Genomic DNA, 26,257 nt, shown 5'->3' with positions numbered 1-26,257 from the left:
ACCAGCAGGTCCAGGGATGTTATTCTCCCTCTGTACTCGGCAATGGTGAGACTGCTCTTTGAATCCTGTGTTCAGTTCTGGGCCCCTCACCACAAGAAGGATGTTGAGGCTCTGGAGCGAGTCCAGAGAAGATCAACAAAGCTGGTGAGGGGGCTGGAGAACAGGCCTTATGAGGAGCGGCTAAGAGAGCTGGGGTTGTTTAGCCTGGAGAAGAGGAGGCTGAGGGGAGACCTCGTTGCTCTCTACAACGACCTGAAAGGACGTTGTAGAGAGGAGGGTGCTGGCCTCTTCTTCCAAGTGACAGGGGACAGGACAAGAGGGAATGGCCTCAAGCTCCACCAGGGGAGATTTAGGCTGGACATTAGGAAAAAATTCTTCACAGAAAGGGTCATTGGGCACTGGAACAGGCTGCCCAGGGAGGTGGTTGAATCCCCTTCCCTGGAGGTGTTTAAGGCATGGGTGGACGAGGTGCTGAGGGATATGGTTTAGTGTTTGATAGGAACGGTTGGACTCGATGATCCGGTGGGTCTCTTCCAGCCTGGTTATTCTGTGATTCTGCGAAATAAGAAGATGGAAAGGAAAATTCAGAACTCTCTGAAATATGAGTAGCATTACTCATATTAAAACTCTTCTATAAATATCACAGAATAAAAATGAGTGCATCAATAAGAAATGAAGGAAAAGTTAAAGGGTATCCTTATTCTGAATCACCAGTGCAGAGAGACTAATCAAATCTTACATTGGCATGGCATTGATAGATATTAAGCATAGGATATCTTGTTCTAATGGAACACTGACAAACTACTAATCGCAGAATCATAGAAACAGAATGATTTGGGTTGGAAGGGACCTTTGAAGCCCATCCCGTTCCAGCCCCCTGTGATGGGCTGGGACACCTCCCACCAGACCAGGCTGCTCAAGGCCCCACCCAGCCTGCCCTTGAACACTTCCAGGGACAGGGCAGCCACAAGTTTCCTGGGAAACTGCCACTGCCTCACCACCCTCAACAGGAAGAATTTTTTCCTAATACTAGTCTAAATCTACCCCTCTCCAATATAAAGCCATTCCCCCTAGTCCTATCACTACATGCCCTTGGACAAATTCCCTCCCCAGCTTTCTTGTAGGCTCCGTTTAAGTACTGGAAGGCAGATCTGAAGTGATAAGGGGATTATTTCCAATGGAGAATGCAGTGTAAATAAATGAAATGTCTGTGTCTTTGCTTACAGCTCTGGTTTCTATGATAAAGCTTTGGTTTTATATATATGCTTTTAATATCCATGATCTTCATATTTACCTAGTGGATATCTTAAAATAAAACATCTCAGTTATCTTTTATTTAATGTGTATTTGTTCCTTGTTTCTGTAATCTTCCTGGCAGTATAGCCCTCCTTTTCACTATTATGTAAGAAACTTAAGGAATATTTTTGTGGATCATTTTATCCAAGAACCTAAGTAAGTCCTTTTACTCACAAGCATTTCCTTTGTATAGAGGTAGAAATGACTGTCTGCTACATAACAGCTATTCCACTATGAGCTATTTCATAACTTTAGGTGAAGTTTGTACTTATACAATTCAGGTGCATAGAAGAAAGATATCTTATTAGAAATTATAAGCTTTAATAATCTTTTTTCCCACATTCTTTATTATGAGAGTTGAAACATGCCCATTTAAAATAGAGAAACTGCTTAGGCAACAAATTATCGAACTGTATTTATTTCCATGACCAGGTAAGATAACTATGAGGACCCACTGTATACTGACATGACAACAAAAGTTTTAATTTTCTGCACTAGACAGTTGAGCACAAATGCACTAATCAAACAGGGTAACAAATTTCCAGCAGCTGCAGAGAGAGTTAAAAAAATTTCAAATTAGTGTCAGATACAAGTATATAAGACTATATATAAAAATGAATTTATGCATAGTAATAATTATACCTCCTATGTCTTACCTGGCCTTCACTTATGACACTTACTTAACTTCCTACCTTACTCTAACACACAGTTTCAGCATCTGTGTATGTTTGGTGAAGAGGTTTTCTTCCTGTCATGGGGTTGGATATTCACATTCTATTGTGTACTTTGATCCCCAGATTCGGGTTTTTTTTACTTGCTTTTGACTTCTGCCTTGCTGATATTTATCTTCACTTCATTGTGTTACTTCAGTTCATTATATTTAATAAATGCCTGTTTAAATGATATCTTAATATAAAACCCTAGAAGTAATGCATATAAAATTCTAATTACTACTGATTAACCTCTTTTCTACAGGAATTAAAATTCAAAATTCTGATTAAAAATAAAAAAATTGGAACAATTGATGAAGGTCTTCTCAGGAGAGCATCGAACATGCGTGGCGAGGCAGTGGAAGTTTCTGATTCTGAATATTTAACTGAAGAAGATGAAACTGATGATAGAGCTACTCTTAACCAAAAGAGACATTCCTTAAAAAGAAAAAGTGATCATAGATCTTCGTCCCCACCTAGAAAAAAGTCAAAGGTAATTTTTGTCTCAACTGAATTTAGAAAACTCATAGATGTATGTCAGCTTTTTAAAAAGGAGGAATATATTATCTTAAAATAGACACCAAATTTTAAAGGTAAGCTTTAAAATTACTTAAAGCATGATATTTTGAAATATCTTTAGCTCAAGGTTTCAGAGTTTTCCTGATTTTCGCAAGACAATCCGAACTAGAAATATTTTATTATCCAACTGAAAAGTGAACTTTCCCTGAGCTCCCATCCTAAACTCCATCTGCATTTTTCACTTTCAAGTCTTGTTCTCCTCCCAGGTACTCAATACCACGATAGGTCTCAGCTGCTTTGTTGGTCAAAGAATCATAGAATCACAGAATCACCAGGTTAGAAAAGACCTCTTGGATCATCAAGTCCAACTATTCCTATCTGCCACTAAACCGTGTCCCTCAGCACCTTGTCTACCTGTCTTTTAAACACTTCCAGGGATGGTGACCCAACCACCTCCCTGGGCAGCCTGTTCCAGTGTCTGAAGAACCTTTCTGTAAAAATTTTTTTCCTGATATCCAGTCTGAACCTCCCGTGGCGGAGCTTGAGGCCATTCCCCCTTGTACTGTTCCATGTCACTTGGGAGAAGAGGTCAGTGCCCTCCTCTCTACAAACTCCTTTGAGGTAGTTGTAGAGAGCAATGAGGTCTCCCCTCAGCCTCCTCTTCTCCAAGCTAAACAACCACTGCTCCCTCAGCCGCTCCTTGTAAGACTTGTTCTCTAGCCCCCTCACCAGCTTTGTTGCTCTTCTCTGGACTCGCTCCAGAGCCTTAACATCCTTCTTGTGGTGAGGGGCCCAGAACTGAACACAGTATTCGAGGAGCGGTCTCACCAGTGCTGAGTACAGAGGGAGGATAACCTCCCTGGACCTGCTGGTCACACCATCTCTGATGCAAGCCAAGATGCCATTGGCCTTCTTGGCCACCTGGGCACACTGCTGGCTCATGTTCAGTCGGCTGTCAACCAACACTTCCAGGTCCTTCTCCTCCAGGCAGCTTTCTAGCCACTCTTCCCCTAGTCTGTAGCACTGCACAGGGTTGTTGTGCCCCAAGTGCAGGTTCTGGCATTTGGCCTTGTTGAACCTCATCCCATTGGACTCAGCCCAGTGGTCCAGCCTGTTCAGATCTCTCTGAAGAGCCTCCCTACCCTCCAGCAGATCAACAGCTCCTCCCAGCTTAGTGTCATCCTCAAACTTAGGGTGCATTCGATTCCCTCATCCAGGTCATTGATAAAGACATTGAACAGGGCTGCACCCAGCACTGAGACCTGGGGACACCACTTGTCACTGGCCTCCAGCTGGATTTCACACCATTTACCACCACTCTCTGGGCGTGGCCATCTAACCAGTTTTCCACCCAGGAGAGTGTGCGCCTGTCCAGGCCAGAGGCTGACAGTTTCTCAAGCAGAATGCTGTGAGAACTGAATATAATTTTCTTTTTAACAGTCAAATTGAACTTTTTCATTTTTTTAATCAAACAATAAATCTCTGCCATGGAAATCTGTTGGTCTATCAGGGTTCAAACTGTTTTGTTCAAGTTTTTTCAGCAGGCAGGAAGCAGGCAGTATCTTGCACATCATGCTCTGATTATCTGAATGTAGATGGACTGGCAATGCTTCTTAGGGCCTAATGTTTTTGCTGTGAGGAAGTGTTTCCTCCACTGTGCTTCTTTTCTCTAAGTGATTTTAAGGTCAAGATCTTTGCTCCTTTTTATTTCCACGTGATATAGAGACATATTAAGAAAAAATCTGAGGAAAGATGGATTCCTCTTTAAACAGAGAAAAATTTCCAGATAATAGGATCATATTTATTTATAACAACATGTTAGAGACTAGAATACATACATCTTGCTTAACAGCAGCAACAACAGATGACTCATCATAGAATCATAGAATAGAATGAAAGAATCGTTAAGGTTGGAAAAGACCTCCGAGATGATCAAAACCAACCATCAGCCCCACACCGCTGTGCCTATTAAGCCATGTCCCAAAGTGCCACATCTACACTTTTACTGAACACTTCCAGGGACTGTGACTCCACCACTTCCCTGTCATATTTTGCAGGCAGCAGACAAAGCGTTTCCACAGTCCCACTCCATTGAACTGAAAGTATTTATTCTGAGATCCCACTCTACTGCTCTGTTGGAGCATGGGAGAGCATTTGAATCCACACACAAGATACCCAAGAGATGCTGTTGTCTTTGGCTGTGTCACTGCCTTCCACATCCAGAGAGCTGTATTATTCAGAAGTTCTCTGCCAGTAGCTCCCTATTGCTGCTTATGGTACATAACCCCAGAATAATTAATGCACTTGAACTTTGCATAGTTTAAGAGCCATGAGCATGCAATCCCTATTATTTTGTTAGATGCTAATTTGTCTTCAAAAGCTTTAATGGAATGTAAACATTATTAGCAACATCAGTTCTTTACTGGCTGCTACCAATAATAAGCTTTCAAGATCATGGTAAATGAAACGAAGAGGTCACGTAATACGTCAGTTTAAGAGAAGAGATGCTGGTAAAGTTTCAGTTGCTTCAATGTATAGCAGCCTTTGCTTTTGCTTTGCTTTGGTAATGGAGCAGGACAAGACAATGACTTAAGTCAAAGAACTTTCCATCTTAATTATGAACAGAGTTTTCCTAACTTCAGAGCAATGCTTGGAGGAAGATACAGAAGCATAGAATCACAGAATGATCAGGGTTTGAAGGGACCTCTGAAGATCATCTGCTCCAATCCCACTGCTAAAGCAGATTCACCCAGAGCATTGATAATTAACTTGTTTTTTTTTCCTGTTATTCCACAATTTGTATTTGACTTTGTGCCATTGATATATTCTCCTACTCTTTTGTATTTTTTCCTCAAAGTACTTCCTACCAATATACCTTTTCTAGTATTCTATCTACTTAGGAATATAAAGTTGATAATTCATTTTAAATGGGTAATATGAAAGCCCAAGAAAAATTATTAGTTAACATACTAGTTGCTAAAGTAGGGAAAAAAAGCTGTCCAACAGAACATTGTGCTAGGAAGTGTTGGAAGCATCTTTCTATTCATCCCACAATTGCTATGATAAACACAGAGACAATAACCTTAATTGTCTTTGACTAGATCAACTGTTACTATCAAAAGTCATATCTTAGGCTCAAATAGTCGTTAATTGTAACACATACTCACATGCTTTATGTATCCAAAAAAAGAATTTCTTCTGACTTGTTAATAATAATAATGAAATACATGTTATTGTCATTTTTTAATTCTTCCATTATTTTATATTATGATTATTAGACTACGAAGAAAAAAATTGCCATTGCATTGTCGGACCTTGTGATTTATATGAAATCTGAGAAGTTCGTGAACTTTAAGCATTCTCTATCTAATCAGAAGTGCTATGAAAATAATTCAATTGGGGAGGTTCGAGCACGGAAGTTTGTAAAACATTCAGGTAATTTCTTTTGATTTAATCAGGTAAAAGATACACTGTTGCTATGGCTCACTGCTCAGGTATTGGAGAAGTTAAAATTTTATGAAACACGTGCTGTCCAATTTTATTTTGTTGCTTTTATAACATTGTTCTAGAAATATCTTTTTATTTGCACTGCATTTTTACATTTCAGCTGGTTTGTGAGGAAAATTGAAACTCCACTTTGTTTTAATTTTGTGTAGTTTCAGAAAAACAAATATGAACACAGTACACAAAATGTATGCATACTCTTTGAGTCATTGTTTTCTGCATCAAATAATATAGATGTTACAATCAACGCTTGAAAATGTATGGAATAGATTTCACACTCACCCCTCCCCCTGGTATGGTCTGTAGTACTCGGTGGAGTTGTGCATGCAGCACCTCTGGCTTTGATAACTGCAGATAAGAGAATCTGCATTGGTGGAATGAATAAACCCCATAGCAAGCAGTTTATTCCATTGGACCAGGTCTTTCATACCAGCCAAGCTGGATTATTCAAAACTCATTCTGTGTTGGAATGCTTCCATTTGGTGCTGCCAATACAGTGCAGCCTCTGCTTTTTTAACTCCAGCTGTCTGCCAACAGCCTTAAGGGAGGTTTAAGAACAGAGATCACTGACCATGAGAATAAAGTCTGCCACAGGCTCATTTATTCAGGGCCAGCCCAGCTGCCATCCACTGTTTTGTGGAGCTGATTCAATGTTTGGTTAAGTGAATGGTGCCAGGTGGCATAAAAAAGTAGAGTTTTCCCAGTCATCCATAGTCAGAGTCCCCTGTGGTCCATCTGGCAATCTTGTGAACATGAAAGTAATTCTATTAAAAAAAAAGGGCAGGGAGAGAGGGCCTGAGGGGAGGATGGAAAGGGAAGGATGGAAAGGATCCGTTACATGACCCTGGAAATCTAAATATTTCTGTTTATTTATTAACCAGGAATAATGTAGATAAATGTAATTTGAAGTTTTCCACGTCTGTGTATTTTACACCTTTGTAGGAGTGAACACTGCTAGGAGGAAGAAAATCAGCTCACTTGAATAGTTAACATTTTCTGAAGATCATAAAGGAATCAATTAAGATTTTTTTTGGAAATGTGCTGTTCACTGGTCTTGAGATTATTAATTTATTTTATTTAAACCTCAAAACAGCAATCAAACTAAGATCGCTTGGAGATGATTTTTTTCCGATCAAACTACTAAAGAATGAGTGGACTTTTTCATCAATTTCCTTTTTAGTCTCTCTATTTTTTTCATGAGAACACAGGGTGCTTTAATGTAAAGACCATATATGTACCTAACAAAGAAGATAAAAACTAGAGCATTTCTTTGAAGGAACAATTCTTGGTTATTGAAAATTTAGCAAGAGTCTGCAATAAACAGAGAAATACCATCAGATTCAAATATACACTAAATTTTGACGTTTGAAAATAGGATTTTAGTCATAGCTCAGGGTGGCCCATATACTAGTGTTAGTATAAGTAAAAATGCCCTAAAATAGATGTATGTTGATGTGATATATTGATTGTGTAAGAAAAAAATGTTGGATCAGGTTATTATATTTATATTATTATTTACTTGGATCTTTTTATTAATAAAGCTTTTCTTGCCTATGTTTTATCATTCTGTTTTTCAGCTAAAGAGTTTGTTTCTCATACATCAAGATTCATTACAAGAATCTACCCCAAAGGAACAAGAACAGCCTCTTCAAATTATAATCCTCAAGAGTTCTGGAACGTAGGGTGCCAGATGGGTATGTATGATTGCAGAGACTGTTGCATTCCAGGCTTTGCAGAGATTATACTGATAGAAGTGTTCTTCCTTCCTGTAGTGGTTTTTTTGTGTTATGGAAGTTACATGTTTTCCCTCAGTGGCATCATTTTCATTATAGGTTATCTGACCTTCTGCTTCACTCTACATATCCTAGTGATTTTTCTTCCCAGAATCAAGGATTTCTGGTATAGAGTAGCTAAGGGGACTATGATTTTAATCTATTTACTTTTGTAATCAGTTACAATTAGGGCCTAACTAATTATAAACACATTTCTGTAATAGCTATATCTTACCCCAAATATTCCAATTTATTATAATTCATTAATTTCTTTACAATTTTTTTTCTATTAGATAATAATAAAAGCACTACTAAGAACAATGCAACATTTGAAATCTTTTAATGTTATTACTTCTAGACCTAAGACTAAACAAGTCATGATTTTATCTTATGAAACTGTAGCAAAAGCACGTATCTAAAAAAAAGTTTCAAAACCTAAACCAGAATTTTCTTCATACATTATCTCTTTTTTATAAATAATTCTATTATATGTATCTGTGAATGTCTGTAAGGAGAATCTAAAGGATAATTTATATTTTACTGCCTGTCTCTTTGGGCTAAAATTATTATGTTAACTATGTTACCTTAAGTTTTGAGGTAAAAGTGAGTGTGATACGCACTAAGCACTGAACTGCCAGAAAAAAAAAAACCCACCACAATTGCAATGTATCTTTCAAGAAAATGAAAATAGATTACATTCTTCTGCGTGCTGTGTTAATCTAATTCTATGACCTTTCTACTTATTTGTCAGCTGTGACTGAAGTATAAATAGAGCACATTTGTAAGAGGAAATGGGAATGATAGCTTCTTTTTTTCTTTTTTCCCTTTTTTCCTCCCTTTTTCTCTTTTGCTTTTTAAATCAAAAATGCACTCTTTTTCCAGTGAGATCTAGAACTCTTTATAGGTGCTTTGTAGCAGGGAAACAGAGTCAGCTGCCGGTTTAGCTAAGGGGAGGAATTGTTGAAATGCAGTTGTATTTGCTGGTTGCCCCATAATTAGAAGAGGTGATGGAAAGATACTTGGGTATGACTTAGAATTTTTACACAGTAAAGGAAGCCTCATCAGAAGGATCACTGGGTTTTCAATGGTTTTGTGTGACTGGAGTAACACAGATGCAGGAGATATGGGCACAACAATTAATATCGGTGCCAAAAATTCCCAGATTATATGTTACTGCAAAGAAGAACTCAAATACTCCTGATCAGCAGAACACCCAGGTACAGCTGGGAGCTGCTGGAGGTCTCCAGTGACTGTATAGATGCAATGTAAGTTTAGTCTCTTAATTTCTAGTACAAAACATATTAGTTCCCTGAGCAATGATATAACAATAATTACTGTTTTTCTTCATTTCAAGCCAGTTTTTATTTTGAAATTGTTAAAAAAACCCATAACCCTTGTACTCAGTAGTCATTGAAAAGCCTTTCACCTGTAAGCACTTTTCCCTTTCAGCCTCTTCAGAAACAATCTTGCCTTCAGCTTTTTGTTCTTAAGTTTAAAAGATTTTCACTTACGGAATGTTTTCCTGCATCAGTTTGCTATACCTTCTTCAGCTTTTCAGAAGAGAACGGTATTTTTTGCATCCACATGTATATTCTATCTTCAATTATGATTCTATACCAAGAGCACGTGAGGGAGGCTGTGGAGTAAGCAGGGCAGTTTGACATAGGCTTCTACTTTTGAGAGGTGAAAGGTACGGTCTCACCCTGTTATATTACAACACACGTTCATACAGACAGGTACAGGTTCAACTTTGCCTGTGGAGACATTGAGCTTATGTGCACTTTTGCCCCAGCCTTCCTCTTTCACTTGTTTCCTTTCTCAGTTCCCAAGATACCTTCTATTTCAAGTTACCTTCTCAGAAATGTTTTTAGCAGTGTGCTATGACCAATCAATGATGTACGTGAATATTATTTATTGTTTAATCCCCTAGTGTACCCCCAGCTACTCTCTTACATTTACAGAACTTAGGAAGAGTATTATGCCTCAGCTTTCACTGAGAGATTGCTGTTCCCACGTCTGTGGACCTGACCACAAACAGTAGATCTTCCCCAAACATAAATTTCCTACTATTTGCTGTCCTCACCCTGAGCTATGCCATGCTGCCACTGCTACACTGTTAGGGTAATGTGCAAAAGAATGGCTAGGAAGATTGCAAGAATTTGGTCACTCGGTGCTGGCTGTTCAGTGAAAAAACTGGAATGTAGTCCCCTCCACTGCTAAGTTTTTTCATTGTTACAAATTCTACTTCTCATCCGGGTAGTTGTATTGAAGCATAGTTTTATATCCACAGTAGGAGTAAAAAAATGACTAGTTACAGTAATTTTTGGTTGTGTCTCTGTCATTCTAAATGTTTATTTGCAGTACAGATTTGTACTTGGGCTAGGATATTGCGGGATTACCTGGGGTGGTGCACTACTACTATCTACAGTGATATTAGTACTAGTAAATTTGTTCCATGCTTAAAGGAAGCACTGGACAGAGATCTTTAACTTAAAATTGTAAAATTTAAAATCTCTCAGGCTTATCATATCGCAGTTTACTAGTCTTCTTTCTAGCCTATACTTCTCCACATTGATCTCTGCAAAGAATATCTGCTTGTTAGACCTCAAACAGGATTAAAGTTTTTCAAAATGACTACATTGAATGTTGTCTCAGAGTAAACTTTAATGAAAAGTCAGTCTAAACATTAGTATACAAACCATATGATTTTTGCTCTATAGGGGCTTTGGGCCCCTTCCTTGAAGAATTAAAAATATGCAGGAAGTGGTTAGATCTGCCCCCTCGGTCACATCATTTGCTTATTCATTTAGAGAAACATTTTTCTCATGAGAATAAGCTGTTTATAAGCAATTCTCCACATATATTATTTCCAAGCCATGTTAGATCTATTCTTGATTCCCTAATCTGTTTTAGATAAGTGTTTGGCAGAAATGTGACTCTCAGAGCTCTACTCACAGAATCTTCTGCTGAGGTCCTTCCACTGACTTAACACAGAGTTTTAAATTTTTGTGTCTGTCTTGTGTCCATATAGTTCACATAACTTTTCTGTCTCCCTACCACTGCATTCTGCATCCCATGCACAGAAGTAATCCCTCCAGATCACTTCTAGTCTTTTCCTTAATCTGTTCACAGGACTTTCAGTTTTCTCTTATGTCACCTATTTCCCTTCCTCAGCTGCTCTAACCCTCCCCACACCTGCTCACTTTCCCTTCTCACCTTTAAGTTCCTCTGACATCCATAACTAATCTGACTGGGCAAAGAAACCATACTAAGTTTTGTTCAAGCTTACATATATTACTGCCTGACAGGTCTCCGTATCATGTGAGTGATGAGAGCTAAGTTATTCCTCCACTTCCTTAATTACAGGCCCAAAACAGTGCTTTTCTTTAAATTGGTTGAAACATATTAACTCAGAGCAGCCTGGCACTCAGATAAAGCAGGATGAAATAGTTCAACAGGCTCAAGATTTGTTTGGTCTGAGAATGAGAATTATGTAATTGTATAATCCTGGTTTCCAGAGAAAGGCAAGTTACAAACCACAGTAGAAAGTAGTTTCCACAAAATTGCTTTTGGATATCACTGTGCATTCAGCGTCCATTCTCTGAAACCTGAAACTTGTAAGAACAGAATAGGTTTTGTGAACAAAGAGGTCTTACAGAGAAAAATGCCTAGAATAACTTTTTATAGTCTGGGCAAATTAGTATGCCTCCTGCATACAACTGCAGTGTGGCACTGGAAAGAACTGGTTTGGCATACCCATATCTCCTTTTTATTTAGTAAATAAAATGGAAAGTAAAGTTTTATGTTGGAAAAGAAAATCCAAGACAGTTATTAAAATAAACAGATATGAGGTGTATTATATTGATTGAGAAAAACGGATGGGAAAGAAACAAAACAAAAGAGAGCTGCAGTGAAAATAAAAATAGAGGCTTAAATATCTTTTTGAAGATGTCCTTTGTATGCAGTGGAAAACATTATCCCTGTGTCAAAACAATCTACAGGAATGACCAAAACGTGTCATAAGTTATATGAGAAAACCATGGTATGGCAGGTACAGAATCTTGTTTTGGAAGAGGTTATATAGACCATATGTTTCCTGGAGCACTCATAAATATTTAAATGCTGCTGTGAAGGTTCCAGTACTTATATGAAACATTTTACTTCTTGTAGTTTTTTGTTTTGACCTGTGATATCAAAACACAATTTTGTCACAACTGTTTTTCAGCTGAATTTTGTGGGCAATAACATCAGAAAAAACCATGCAGGAAAAAGAGAATGACAAACATTTCTTCAACTAGTTCTGATTTTAACCTCTGAAGCTACACAGGGAACAGAAACCTACTTATTTAGATCTTGGTATTTTTCACCTGTACAACTTAAAATGACCATCAAGTCTGACTTTGCTTGGGTTCAAAATGAGGCACTGACACCGGTTTCCCAGGGAAGTTGTGGATGTCCCATCCCTGGCGGTGTTCAAGGCCAGGTTGGATGGGTTCTTGGGCAGCCTGATCTAGTGGGACATGTCCCTGCCCATGGCACGGGGCTTGGAACTGGTTGATCTTTAAGGAGCCTTCCATCCCAAACTATTCTATGATTCTATGAGTAAAAATTTAGAGAAAAGGCAGACTTTGGGAAGCTTCATAAAGAAAACAGAGGGCACATAATCACCAATTTTCTTTGGAATTTTCGGTTGGGTGTATGTTTGCAAACTGAGAATATTTATCACATTATAGCTTTGAATATTTGCTTGAATTTCTAGTAAAATTTGTGAAGTGCCATACTTGTGACACAGTTTAATGTTTTTATTTTTATTCCTGGTTAGGTTATTAGAATACAACAAAGCTCTTCATAATCCTTAAAACCTTGCAGATGACTTAACTCTAAACATTGTCTATGACACAGAAAATGCAAATACATCATAGCATTTCATCTTTATTCATTCTTCTTCTAAAAACCTAGTAATTTGTCTCAAGTCATCAAATAGATCTTAAACTGCCTTTCCAAAATGGGATTTTGTCCTGAACTGAAACACCTCTTCTGCTCAAAGACGGGGAATGAGTCTGTCACGTCATACATTTCATGGCAAAAACATGCCCAGGCTATTCTGTACAATTATTCTTCCAATCTAGAGCTCATTCTTTGTTTGGGCTTGCTTTGGTCTTATCCAACAACTGACTCATGGAAAATTTGCTATGAGAAAGACAGGAAAGATTTCCTGTAAGCTTCCAAGCCAAATAATGCCTTGGGAGAATGAAATAAGAAGGCCTAGAAAACCATCTCTTGGTTCTCCACTCTCTTGTTGAGGTTTCAGGGACTGGATAAGTCAACATAAATTAGCTGAAGGAAAGGCAAGGAGTGTGGTTAGTTCCCATATTATTACTTTCTTCCTAATACGGTTTTAATAGTCAAAGAATTCATTTTTAGGAAGTGAAAACTAGATCTTGCACAACTGACATTAATCTTACTAAATACTGTTGAACGGTGTGTTGTCAAGACATAATATGAAGATTCCAAACAGAGAAGAGTGCTTATTAACAAAGTAATGTGGTTGGAAAAAAATCCACAGCTGTAATAAGACATATAGCTGTCATGATTTCTGGAAACCCCCCTAAAAGGGTTTCTTCATCTCCTACTGTTTGCTCCCATAAGTTTCCTGTCCAATGGGACAGCTATTAGAATCCAGGGATGTGATTAATCTCATATTTCAAGTATGGCTTCACTTTTGGTTACACTGTCCCTTAAACTTCATTGATTAGACCTTCACTAGCTGTAGTGGGGTAGCTGAGTCATGCTTAGACATCTACAAGTCAGGTGGAACAATATCAGCCTGATATATGAAGCTATCTAATAACACTCACCTTTCCTTTGGAATGGCTTCAAGGGCTGGGAGGTAATTTGACCAAAGATTTCACATTTGACTTGCAGTCTATAACTGCCAAGTTTTTTGGCTGCCTCTTGTTTACTCTGGAGCCTGCTTCCCTTTAGGCAGGTTTTTTTTTGTGTGTGTGTGTGTGTGCGCGCGTGTGTAATAGATACTGGAATTTCACTTAAAAGCAAAGAAAGACAGTAATTTCATTTTGTCAACATTTAGTTGACAGTAATAATGAAGACAATTTTCCCAGCTATCTTCACTAAATTCATGACTGCAGACAACTAATAGAATATTAAATAATTTATCTGAAATATAGTTAATTTAAAAAAATGACAGAAAAAATTGCAGATACGCATTTGTCTCTGAAGTCCTTGCTGACCTTGTCCTAAATCCTGTGTTACTGACCCAGACTAAAGCAGGAAAGAGAAGCTGATAATATATACTGTTCTGCCAAGAAGAACAAGGCAAAAAAAATTTAAGCATTACTTTGAAAAAGTATCTATTCCAGGAATGAAATAAGTGAAATGAAAACCAAAATATACTCAGACTTACACTGAAGTGTAACTTTCAGATTGAGACATTAACTAAATATCAGAAATCAATTTAGATTTTAGATTCCATAGTTTATCAGAAATGCTTTAGATACTTCTCCCAGGATAACCTCAGAAGAGAAGCTCCCTACTTAAAACCAGTTGTATATATACTTGGACGATGGATGATTTTTAATCACCTGACAGTTTTTCCAGTAGACCTACTTGTAATTAAGTAGGAACAATGCCAGATATTAGAAACATTAGAATGACTGAATTCTTAATATTTCTAATGATGGTGTCTTTTGAGCAACAGTGTTGAATTGGCCCAGAGAAATAAGAACAGACTGACTGCACATGCTGAGCATGATGTGTCAGACAGTTATGCATGTTCCTCAGTTCTCAGAAGAGTAGTTCCTCTTACTACATCACAATACATGATGCTGTAAGTCATTCATAAATTAAGTTTCTGTACAGTAAGATCATCCACTTAAAAATGCATCAGTGATAAGCAAACCCAGAAATTATGATCATAGAGTGGTTTGAGTTGGAAGGGACCTTAAAGATCATTTATTTCCAATGCCCCTACCATGGGCAGGGACACGTTGCACTGGACCAGGCTGCTCAAGGTCACGTACAGCTTGATCTTGAACATTTCCAAGGATGGGGCATCCACATCTTCCCTGGGCAAGCTGTTTCAGTGCCTCACCACCCTCATTGCGAAGAATTTCCTTCTTATATCTATTCTAAATCTTGCCCCCTCCAATTTAAAGCCATCGCCCCTTGTCCTAACACTTCATGCCCTTGTAAATTCCTTCCCCAGCTTTCTTGTAGGCCCCCTTCACTTATCAGAAGGTTGCTATAACATCTCCTTGGAGACTTCTCTTCTGTAGGCTGAACAACCCCAACTTTCTCGGCCTGTCCTCGTATGGGAAGTGCTCCATTCCTCTCATCATACTTTTAGCCGTCCTCTGGACTTGTTCCAGCAGTTTCATGTTTTTCTTATGCTGAGAACTCCAGACCTGGACACAATACTCCAGGTGGGGTCTCATGAGAGAGGAACAGAGGGGCAGAATCACTTCCCTTGACCTGCTGGCTATGCTTCTTTTGATGCAGCCCAGAATATGCCTGGCCTTCTGGGCTGCGAGCGCGCATTGCAGACTCATGTCAAACTTCTCATCAATCAGCACCCCCTGCTCTGCAGGACAGCTCTCAGTCACATCATCCTCCATCCTGTATTGAAACTGTGGATTGCCCCGACCCAAGTGTAGGACCTTGCACTTGGCCTTGTTGAATTTCATGAGGGAACTGTGTCAAAGGCTTTACTGAAGTCCAGGAAGACTACATCCACAGCCTTTCCCTCATCCAGCAGCCAAGTCACTTTGTCATAGAAAGTGATCAGGTTAGTTTGGCAAGACCTGCCTTTCATGAACCCATGTTGACTGGGCCTGATCACCCGGTTCTCTTGCATGTGTTTCATGATAGCACTCAAGATCACCTGTTCCATGACTTTCCCTGGCACTGAGGTCAGACTGACAGACCTGCAGTTCCCTGAGTCCTCCCTGCGACCCTTCTTGTAGATGGGCAAAACATCAGCCAGCCTCCGGTCAAGTGGAACTTCTCTAGTCAGGCAGGACTGTTGGAAGATGATGGAAAGGGGTTTGGCAAGCATATCCACCAACTCCCTCAATACTCTTGGATGGATCCCATCCGGCCCCATAGACTTGTGAGCATCTAATTGGCCAAGCAAGTCTCTAACCACCTCCTCTTGGATCATGGGAGCTTTGTTCTGCTCCTCTAACTCCTGGGGATGTACACACGGGGAACATCTTAGCTTACTATTGGAGACTGAAGCAAAGAAGTCATTAAGTACCTCAGTCTTGTCCTCATCCTTTGTCACAGTTGTTCCATTCGTATCCAATAAGGACTGCATATTGTTCCTGGTCCTCCTTTTATTGGTAATGCATTTATAGAAAGATTTTTTATTATCTTTCACTGACTTGGCTAATCTGATCTCGAGTTTGGCTTTAACCCTCCTGATTTTTCCTCTGCACAATCTTACTTCCTCCCTGTAGTCCACCCAAGACGCCTGTCAAAGAGCCGGAATTCTGCTTTCCTGAAATGTAGGGTCCTGACTATAGTCCTCACCTGTCCTTTATCCCTTAGGACCCTGAACTCCACCAAGGCGTGATCTCTGCAGCCCAGGCTTCCTCCAGTCTTGAGGTCACTGATGAGCTCACTTGTATCAGTGATCATCAGGTCCAGTATTGCATCCCCTCGGGTAGGGGTGTCTATTACCTGGGCTAAGAAATTATCTTCAGTGCACTGTAAGAGTCTCCTGGATTACCTACAGCTTGCTGTGCTACTTTTCCAACATACGCCAGGGTGGTTGAATAGTCTGAGTAGCTAAAGCCTCAGTTTATTTTGTAAGGAAAGGGAAAAAAGTATATACAATTTGACTAATTTTTTAGACAGAAAAAAAGATGAGAAACAGTTTGTATATAAAAATTTATACTAACTAGTTAAGTAGGTTTGCTGTTTGCTGTAAGGGAATCAATCACTCCATACTTTGGTTTTTTTTTCTGGTAGACATGCGTCCTTGTTCGTAAAGTTTGGGTGGGATCTAACCTATTCACTGGCTTAGCCAAAGTGTAAAAGCTGTGTAAAGACTGAAAAAACTAATAAAGCCCAAGGCAAAGGGGATGCTGAGGACACTTAAAAGATTGACTTTGGACAGTGTGTCCTTGAGCTCAAATTAACAAGCACCCAGAGATGGCAATGGGGATCAATGACATGTCAAGACAGGACCAGAACAGCAGCTATTGCTCAGGCTCAGAGCAGCCTGAGGAGACAGCTGTAATTTGGCAGTATCTTAATTATACTGGAAGTCTTTCTAGTTTCTCAGAGCCAGATGAAATAAGTGTTTAGAAACCACCATGTTCCAACATCTTCCCAACTTGCCTTTTTCTGACCACCTGGTGATACAGCACTTTATCTTCCTCACATCTGCTGGTAGTGAGGAGGGTATTGCAGTATGCATTGGATTTCTCTTGTGCAAACTCCATTAGACTAAATACTAGACTTAATAGTACTTTCAATATACTAAAAGGGAAATATTTTTGTATTTGTGGATATTGTGATGGTTAATGTTTGCACAGGGCTTAGAAATTAGTGTTTTGTTTGCCATTCAGATGATGAAGGTTTTATCATATTTTGGTTAGAATTTGTTTACTTATGATAGGTTTTTCTGCTGTGTTTGCTGCTTCCATTAAATGAATGCTTGCTTTCTGGTATATGTAACGGGTGACAATTTGTTGTCATGTTACAGTTTATCTTTCCTTCAGGTGTTGACAGTTGTTTTCCTCATAATCTTATGACTGAATATCTTCCCTTTTAATCCACATTTTGAGTAAACACGTACTCAGCTAGCATGACTATTCAGGCCGTGGATGAAATTTTTTAAAAGCTATCTACATCACTCTGAAAAAAATAAAGTGGACCACGTAGTAAAATTAGGATTTCTGAAAATATTTCAGTAGATTTGGCCAGTGATGGATTGAATGCAGCTGTGACCTACATGGGAGGAAAAAAGGATAGAGAGTCAATGCCCATCTGGGAGTGCTAAGGTGGAATGAATGCAGTGTCTTCAAATCCAATCACATAGACTATCTCATAACCAACAACAAAATATGCCAGAACATTGGGATATGATCCTGTTTTCCTAATGTTTCCCAGTCTGTGTGGAATTCTATTAAAATATTTGATATATAGGGCTCAGAAGTTGTGTTGCATCACTGTGAGCATCCCATTTTAAGAACACAGACACCTGGAAAGTTCTGAGGGGATGGCAACAAGACTGATGAAAGTGTTGGAAATGTGATCTATTATATCTCCTTAGAGTGAAGTCAATCATGGAGACAGGAATATTGGTGCTGAGTGCTCTTTGCGCGTGATATTTTTGAAGATTGCATAAAATTCAGACATTTTGAGATGAATTTTAATTGCTATAAAAAAACAATTAAGTAACTAATTTTAAGGAAAATCAGTGACAAATGCATGCTTATCCATTTTTAAATCTTCTGTTTTAGATGCAGAAAATATATTAAACCTTAGGGTCATAATATAGCTAATAGAATCAGGAAGCAAAGAATAAAATATTAAAAATGATGATTTAAAAGTCTGAATAGGAATATTAATTGACAGACAGCATCACAGACAAAAGACATTCAGTTTTCCTTAATGACCTTAAAATCAGAGCCTTAAAAATCTAAGAAACCCAGTACTCACTTTAATTTTCAGTCTGAAAATGAATTACCTTGAAGAGTAGTGCTTGTATTTGAATACTTAGATTGTGGTTAGTTCTGCTATTAGTTGTGGGACTGAATTCAGTTAGCAGCTTGTGATACAGAGGTTTGGGATGAAAATATACCCTTTGTATTCCTCTGTGCGTTATGGATTTTTTCATCTTTTTGGAGATAGGCTATTTTTTAAATTGCATTTGCTATATAAAATTATTTACATCTTGGGCTAATGGGGACAACCATGGCAGCTTTGATATTTTGTAAGACTTGAGTACTAAATACTCTGATCTGAAGGAGATTCAGCCTCATGGTTCCAGGAAAACTTAGTTCTATTTCTGATGCAGGAATAACACTGAGGAATTCCTTTGCCTAGATTGTCCTCCAGACCCATGATTTACTCTGTTGTTTTGATTTTTATGCCAATGTGAAAAGGCTTTTGGTGCTTAATGTAGGGACTGAGGAGAAAGTTCATTTTACACAGTGCTAAACTTTAGATGCCGGTACTTTCTCATGAAAACCATACATTAAGATTATCTGATGTTCAGATGGCTTCATAGTAAGCATATTTAGGCTTCTTTCCAAGTGGAACCAGCAGCTTAAAGCTCTCTTCACACATGCACTTAATTGACAATTCTGTTCTTGAATTCAACGAAGTAAGATGAAACATTGAGTACAAATTCAGTCTTCTTTGCAGAAAAAATGTCACTAGGATCACACTGCTAGACAATAAAAACCTTTTTTTAATTTATTAACTTTCTCAAAACGTGTAAGCTTTATAACTGCACCTGATTAAAAAGAAAAAAGCATGCATCAAGAGTACACCGTAAAGCATTGCCCTAGGAGGCCCCAAGCAGCTATGAACATTGCAAACTGTTGTAGTAGAGGCACACATCTCAGAGAATGTAATACAAAATTTCACATTCACTTACCTTAATTGGGTTACAACTTGCAATATTGGGAAATCAGTAGGTAAATTGAAACTACTGTTCAGTGTGTTTTTAACTTAGTCTAAGGTAAAATTGAATTAAATACAGTCTTGTATGTTTGAAGATATCAGCCCATAATAACGTTGCCCTTTGCTTGTGCTGCAAAAGTAATTTTCCTAATATGATAAAATGTAAAGTATTCTCCTTTGCTTATTTCTGTTGCTAAATCAGAGTTTCCTACTTAGTAGCCTATGAAGCTTGGAAAATTTAGCAATAGTCTCATTATGTGCAATCATGTTATTTGTTTCATCATGTGGAAGCTGCTATTTGAAGCTGTGACTGTTTGATTTGCCTAATCTCAGTTACGCTTCTTAAACTACTTGTTCTGGAACTATAACATAGGAATTACCTATGGACTGAGATCTTGGGTTATCTGTAAATCATGCCAGGGCCCAGGCTTCAAGGGGCCTCAGGGGTGTAGCTCTGTAGCATTCATTGCGCTGCTTGAGTCAATGTATTAAGATAAAACAAGGGTCACATAGCACCACATTTGGATCTGTTTCTGGATGATGTGTTGAGTCATAAAAGACAAACTGTGAATCACTGACAAACTCATACCCAAAGAATACTTACCCTCTTAAAACCAGATAATGGTGTGCAATGGGCAATGTGACCATTTTAAAGCTTAATTCCTGTTGTCAAAAGAAAAATAAGCTGAAAGAATCAGTGCCTGTATCTACATTAACAGTTAGTTCAAAGCAGGAGTGCATGTTATGTTTGTTGTTGTTTTTTTCTGTTTGGGTTTTTTTAGGCAAGGTTCCCAATTGCTCCTATTTACCGCACCTTGATTCATGTTGCAAGACAATCGCAGTTGGCACAGATGGGATTCCTTTCCGATGCAACATGGGATGCACTCTGGGAGTGCTTGATGTATTCCAGCCATTAATTGGTTTTGAGGTCATGGGACCAGGCTAGAGCTTTTCGAAAGTAACTCCACGAAAAACATGCGTAGTGCAAATATTAGTTCCATGGTACCAGCTGCTTCACTCTACAGATCCGTTCCTATTTGAGTCATTTACTACAGAATTTTTCAAAAGAGTCACCAAAGCAGTGAAAAGACAAATTATTTTTGCAGTGGAACAGATCCAAATTTCTTGCATTTTCCACATGAGATAAAGATACCTGAATTCTGCCAAATATTCATTCAGTACATTTATATTAGTTCATAGGAACATGTAATAAAGTCCTCTTCCTGAATTATTATGAAGAGTCACTTGTACTGCTTAAAGTCTTCATTTTTTTCCCTAGCAAGCCATCAAGTAAATGACTTTTTATCATTTTCTGTTTAACACATGTCATGTTATCATTTCGCTGATTTGACTTGCATGTTTTCTATTTTGAATGTGACAGGAAGCTCCAATGTACCAGAATGGGGAAAAAATTCATTAGACAGGTCTATTTCAATGTTGGCTTTATCTCATGAATTACAATATCCTGTTGATAAGAAGCATGTTATTTTATGACTGCTGCAGCAAACCAAATGTGTCTTGTGCTGCCAAGGAAAGGAAAATCTGTCAGGTGTATACTAACAATAAACACCAGTACTGGAGCTTAAAAGAGTCTCTCCACATACATTTAAGAACACTTTTAAAATTGTGCCTGCTTCTATAAACTTACATGTATTTGCGCTAACATTCTAACTCTAAACTAAAGCTTCTTGATCTTCTGAGTGACATTTTTTTGTAGCAAATTCTGCATCATGACTTAGTTTATTTACAATCTTATGTTTTTGCCTTCTGCATCAGTACTTTGTTAGCAGGTTCAGGGTGTAGGGTCTTGCCACTGCAGAGAAACTAGTAGTGAATTTAGTCTTTATGGAAAAAAGAAGACCTCTTATTTCATATTCCTCAAGATCTAATTTAGAAAGAAAAAGGAAAACGCACAACACTAGTATAAAAAGAGTTCTGTAGGGTAAGGCTTAGAAAGTGACATCGTTCTAAGTAGTGCACTTTTGCTCATGAATCATTCTTTATTTAATACTACTAAATTTAAGAGAAAAAACAAGATCTTGCATGTGAATTGAAAGATTCATATTTTAATTTCTTTTGCTTATATTTTTACTATTACTGTCAGATAATCGTTTTATTAAAAGGTATCAAGTCTAATTCATGAAAATAAATATTATTTTTTTTCATAGTGGCCTTAAACTTCCAGACACTGGGACTACAAATGGAATTGCAAAATGGAAAATTCCTAGACAATGGTGGATGTGGCTATATTCTGAAACCAGAATTCTTGAGAAATTGCAATTCAACCTTTACCCCACAAAATGTGGGCATTAACAGTAACCCAATGTCTCTGTCAATAAAGGTAAGCTTAATTAGTTATTGGCTTTTTTTTTCCATAAAATGAGAAAGCAAACATTATCTAGTTCAGATCTATTTCTTACCTATGATTGATTTCTCACTTTAACCCCATTCCTGCTTGTTGCATAGTTTAATTCTGTTTTTTAATAACATGATAAAACTCATATATTATCTACTGCTGCTTGGATGGTTTTCCATCTGTAGTTCACTCATGTTTGCTAAAAATATGAAGTTGTTCAGAAGTTATAACAGTCTCAAAAATACATGATTTTTCATGGTGTGGTGCACAGAAACATCCCTTGCATTGTGTGACAGGTGTAGCTGACAAAGAGACTTGTCCATTGCAGTTGAGGTAACTGAAGTCTGAAAACTCAGAAACCAAATGTGCACTTTTGGTGTTATTTTCATTAGTGTTAATAATAATACCACATTTACTATTGTAATGCTAATTGATGAATATAAACATTCAAAGACTAAAGATAGGAAGCTTTATGCTTAAGTTTCATTATCTTCCTGTGCATACTCCCCTATTGCCTGGGAATATCGTGGAACAGATCCTCCTAGAAGCTACGCTAAAGCACATAAAGAACATGAATGTGTTTAATGGCAGCCAGCACAGCTTCATCAGGGTCGAATCCTGTATGACCAACCTAGTGGCTTTCTTTGATGGGGTAACTGCAGCAGCAGACACAGGTACACCGACGGATGTGATCCATCTTGACTTCTGTAAAGTCTTTGGCACTGTCCGCCATGACATTCTCCTCTCAAAATTGGAGAGTTATGGATTTGATGGGTGGATGGTACGGTGGATAAGAAACTGGTTTGATGGTTGCATTCGGAGGGTAGTGGTCAATGGCTCAAAGTCCAGATGGAGATCCATGACAAGTGGTGTCCCTTAGAGGTCCATACGGGGACCGGTGCTGTTTAATATCTTCATCAATGATATTGACAGCAAGATTAAGTGCACCCTCAGCAAATTTGCAGATAACACCAAGCTGAGTGGTGCAGTTGCCACATTGGAAGGATGGGATGTCATCCAGAGGAACCTGGACAGGCTGGTAAAGTGGGCCTGTGAGAATCTCATGAGGTTCAACAAAGCCAAGTGCAAAATCCTACACCTGGGTTGGGGCAATCCCCGTCTTCAGTACATGAAGGGGGTGACACAGAATCATGGAATCATAGAATAACCAGGTTGGAAGAGACCCACCGGATCATTGAGTCCAACCATTCCTATCAAACACTAAACCATGCCCCTTAGCACCTCGTCCACCCGTGCCTTAAACACCTCCAGGGAAGGTGAATCAACCACCTCCCTGGGCAGCCTGTTCCAGTTCCCAATGACCCTTTCTGTGAAGAATTTTTTCCTAATGTCCAGCCTAAATCTCCCCTGGTGGAGCTTGAGGACATTCCCTCTTGTCCTGTCCTCTGTCACTTGGAAGAAGAGGCCAGAACCCTCCTCTCTACAACCTCCTTTCAGGTAGTTATAGAGAGCAATGAGGTCTCCCCTCAGCCTCCTCTTCTCCAGGCTAAACAACCCCAGCTCTCTCAGCCGCTCCTCATAAGGCCTGCTCTCCAGCCCTCTCACCAGCTTTGTTGCTCTTCTCTGGACTCGCTCCAGAGCCTCAACATCCTTCTTGTGGTGAGGGGCCCAGAACTGAACACAGGATTCCAGATGCGGTCTCACCAGTGCCGAGTACAGAAGGAGAATAACCTCCCTGGACCTGCTGGTCACACCATTTCTGATACAAGCCAAGATGCCATTGGCCTTCTTGGCCACCTGGGCACACTGCTGGCTCATATTCAGTCGGCTGTCAACCAACACCCCCAGGTCCCTCTCCTCCAGGCAGCTTTCTAGACAGACTTCCCCTAGTCTGTAGCACTGCATAGGGTTGTTGTGCCCCAAGTGCAGAACCCGGCATTTGGCCTTGTTAAAGAGTTTGGCTTGTTCAGCCTGGAGAAGATCTTATAGTAGCCTTCCAATACCCAAAGGGGGCCTACAAGAAAGCTGGGTAGGGACTATTCGTAAAAGCTTGTGGTGATAGGACGAGGGGGAACAGATATAGGCTGGAGAAAGGCAAATATAGACTAGACATTAGGAAGAATTTCTTCGTCATTAGAGTAGTGAGACACTGGAACAGGTTGCCAAGGGAAATTGTAGCTGCCCCATCCCTGGAGGCGTTCAAGGCCAGGTTGGATGGGGCCTTGGGCAGCCTGATCTACTGGGAGGTGTCCCTGCCCATGGCAGGAGGGTTGGAACTAGATGATCTTTAAGGTCCCTTTCAGCCCTAACTATTCTATGATTCTATGATTTTATACACAAAAGAGTACTTATCATCCCAAAAGTATATATCTAAGTGTAAAAAGGGGAATTCATCAATAAGCCTTTGAATTATTTCCTCTTCTCTGAAATTAAAATCTTATTTACTTCTTAAAAATGTTAGAAATACATGTAATTTAAAGCTAATGGGTTAGAAAAACCCTTCTTTTGAGGTCAAATAGACATTCTGTAATTGTTTGTTAGTTAGAAAACTACCTTTTCCCAGAGAAAAAATACTATTTCTGATTACATGGTACACCACTTCCATAACTGTTATTTAATTAGCACAAAATTAGTGTATAACTGCTTTTTTGTTTCTTTCGAGAAATAAATAAAGGAGATAAAACATTAACTAATAACAACTGTAAAATGCTTACATAATACATGTACTTAATCGAGAACATTTTAGTGTCCTAACAGTGAGCATATCAATTATGAATAGATATCATTGGATGATTTTGAGCACTTGTGCATAGTCATCAGTTATTTTAGCTCTTATTTGTATAGAACTGGAGTTAATTAACATAAGGGAAAAATCCTCAGCTGTAATGCAGGAGACAGACTAAATCACTGAAGGGGAAGGAAAATTTGGAAATTTTGTATTTGGAAAAAGTTGGAAAAGAGAAAGACAGCTTTTTAGACTGAGAAGACAGGCTATGTGGTGCAGGATACAAAGCAGCAATGGCATCCCACCAGCTAAGATACTGTAGGGTGCATAAAGCCCCCTATTCATAGAGTCAGCAGGAAAAAATCAGGAAATGGTGGCTTAAAACAAATAGGGTCAGGAGCAGGAGTCAAAGGAAAAACAGTTTCTGCTAAAGAGGAATTACTGATGATAAATGGAAAAATCATTTAGCAGAGGGAAAATATACAGAACATCTGGGTATGAAATCTCTCAGACCGACTGTGAATGAATGAAAGAATGAATGAATGAATGAATGAAAGAATGAAAGAATGAATGAATGAATGAATGAATGGTAAGAATGTAAGTGAAAACAAAAATCACACAGGGCCTGATTTTACTGAATCTAATACCCTTCTTTTGCTGATGTGCCACAATTCCCAATAACAAATAGTATATAGCCTTTGAAGGAGAAATACAAATATTCAGGGTATTTCATATGTAAATCTCTGAGCCTACCATGTTATTTGCTACTGTTTCTGTATGTCTGCTTTACCTTGGATCTCAAAGATTGATTGAATTTATGAATTTATGAATTTAGGTCATAGAGTGCTGAAAAAAGCTCACTCTTTCCCCATCCCTTAGGAAACTAAGACTAGGTCTAGCAATAGGGTAAGAGTGGGAAGCAGGACTTGACTAATATGGCTGAATTTTGTCATGGAATTTAGGGCATGACAAGAGAACCTCCCTTGGTTTTAAATAGTCAATCTATTAATGATTGCATCTTGCAAAGCTTTCTAGTGAATGTAGTAGCTATTTTGTAGGAGGAAAGAGGACAGCATCAGGATTTGTTAAGCCACTGTTCTTCAGTGCTGTAGGCTAGAACTTTTCCTGGAGCAAGGTGTTGCAAAAAAAACCTAAGCAAAAGGTAGAATTTATGAGGTTTTATTTTTTAGGTCATTGACAGGGGAATAAGAAACTGCATTATGAATTTTGATACTGAGTCCTGAGAAATGGATCATAAGAGTCATATCTTTTACCTCTGCTGCAGGCTCATATGTCTCTCTTGATACATTCCATACATCGATTTCTAAAAAGCAGATTATTGTACAGATGGTTATTGTCTCCCAGGTGTTCTGAAATGAAGATAGAAAGCAAAGTTGTGACTTTCATAAAAACTTTCTTAGGCTGAGCACCAGCTTACAGGGAAGTCTGAGATAAAATTTCCAGGTATCTAACTAAACTTAAGGAGAAAAACATTAGGGAGCTTACTAAATACAGTGGTTTTGTGTTGCTATGGAAGAGAAGGATCACAGGTGAGGCACTTTGCTACATATCCTGTACCACAATGCGGATGTCACCGTAGGTGTTAACACTGGTTTAGTAGACACAGCTTTAGTAGGAATTTGTGAAGTTGATCTCAGAAAATGCAAAAATTATGAGATTGATTCCTCCAACATTATTATTTTGCATGGAAACCAATGTTTTTTTATGGCCAGTTATTGATTTAAAAAGCTTAAAT

At 38.6% G+C, this 26,257-nt stretch overlaps 1 protein-coding gene across 1 annotated transcript in view; it reads left to right on the top strand.

The window, feature by feature from the left end:
* Positions 1-26,257, top strand: part of PLCZ1 (phospholipase C zeta 1) — a 58,338-nt gene that overhangs the window by 26,469 nt on the left and 5,612 nt on the right. Inside the window, exons 7-10 of the mRNA XM_069849844.1 lie at positions 2,272-2,499; positions 5,804-5,960; positions 7,607-7,723; positions 21,628-21,800. Coding sequence (XP_069705945.1) covers positions 2,272-2,499; positions 5,804-5,960; positions 7,607-7,723; positions 21,628-21,800 — 675 coding nt within the window. The remainder of the gene's footprint in view (positions 1-2,271; positions 2,500-5,803; positions 5,961-7,606; positions 7,724-21,627; positions 21,801-26,257) is intronic.

Source organism: Phaenicophaeus curvirostris, chromosome 1, assembly GCF_032191515.1.
Source record: "Phaenicophaeus curvirostris isolate KB17595 chromosome 1, BPBGC_Pcur_1.0, whole genome shotgun sequence".
NCBI lineage: Eukaryota > Metazoa > Chordata > Aves > Cuculiformes > Cuculidae > Phaenicophaeus > Phaenicophaeus curvirostris.
The sequence above is the reverse complement of the archived record's forward strand: the minus strand, read 5'-3'. Positions and strand labels throughout refer to the sequence as shown.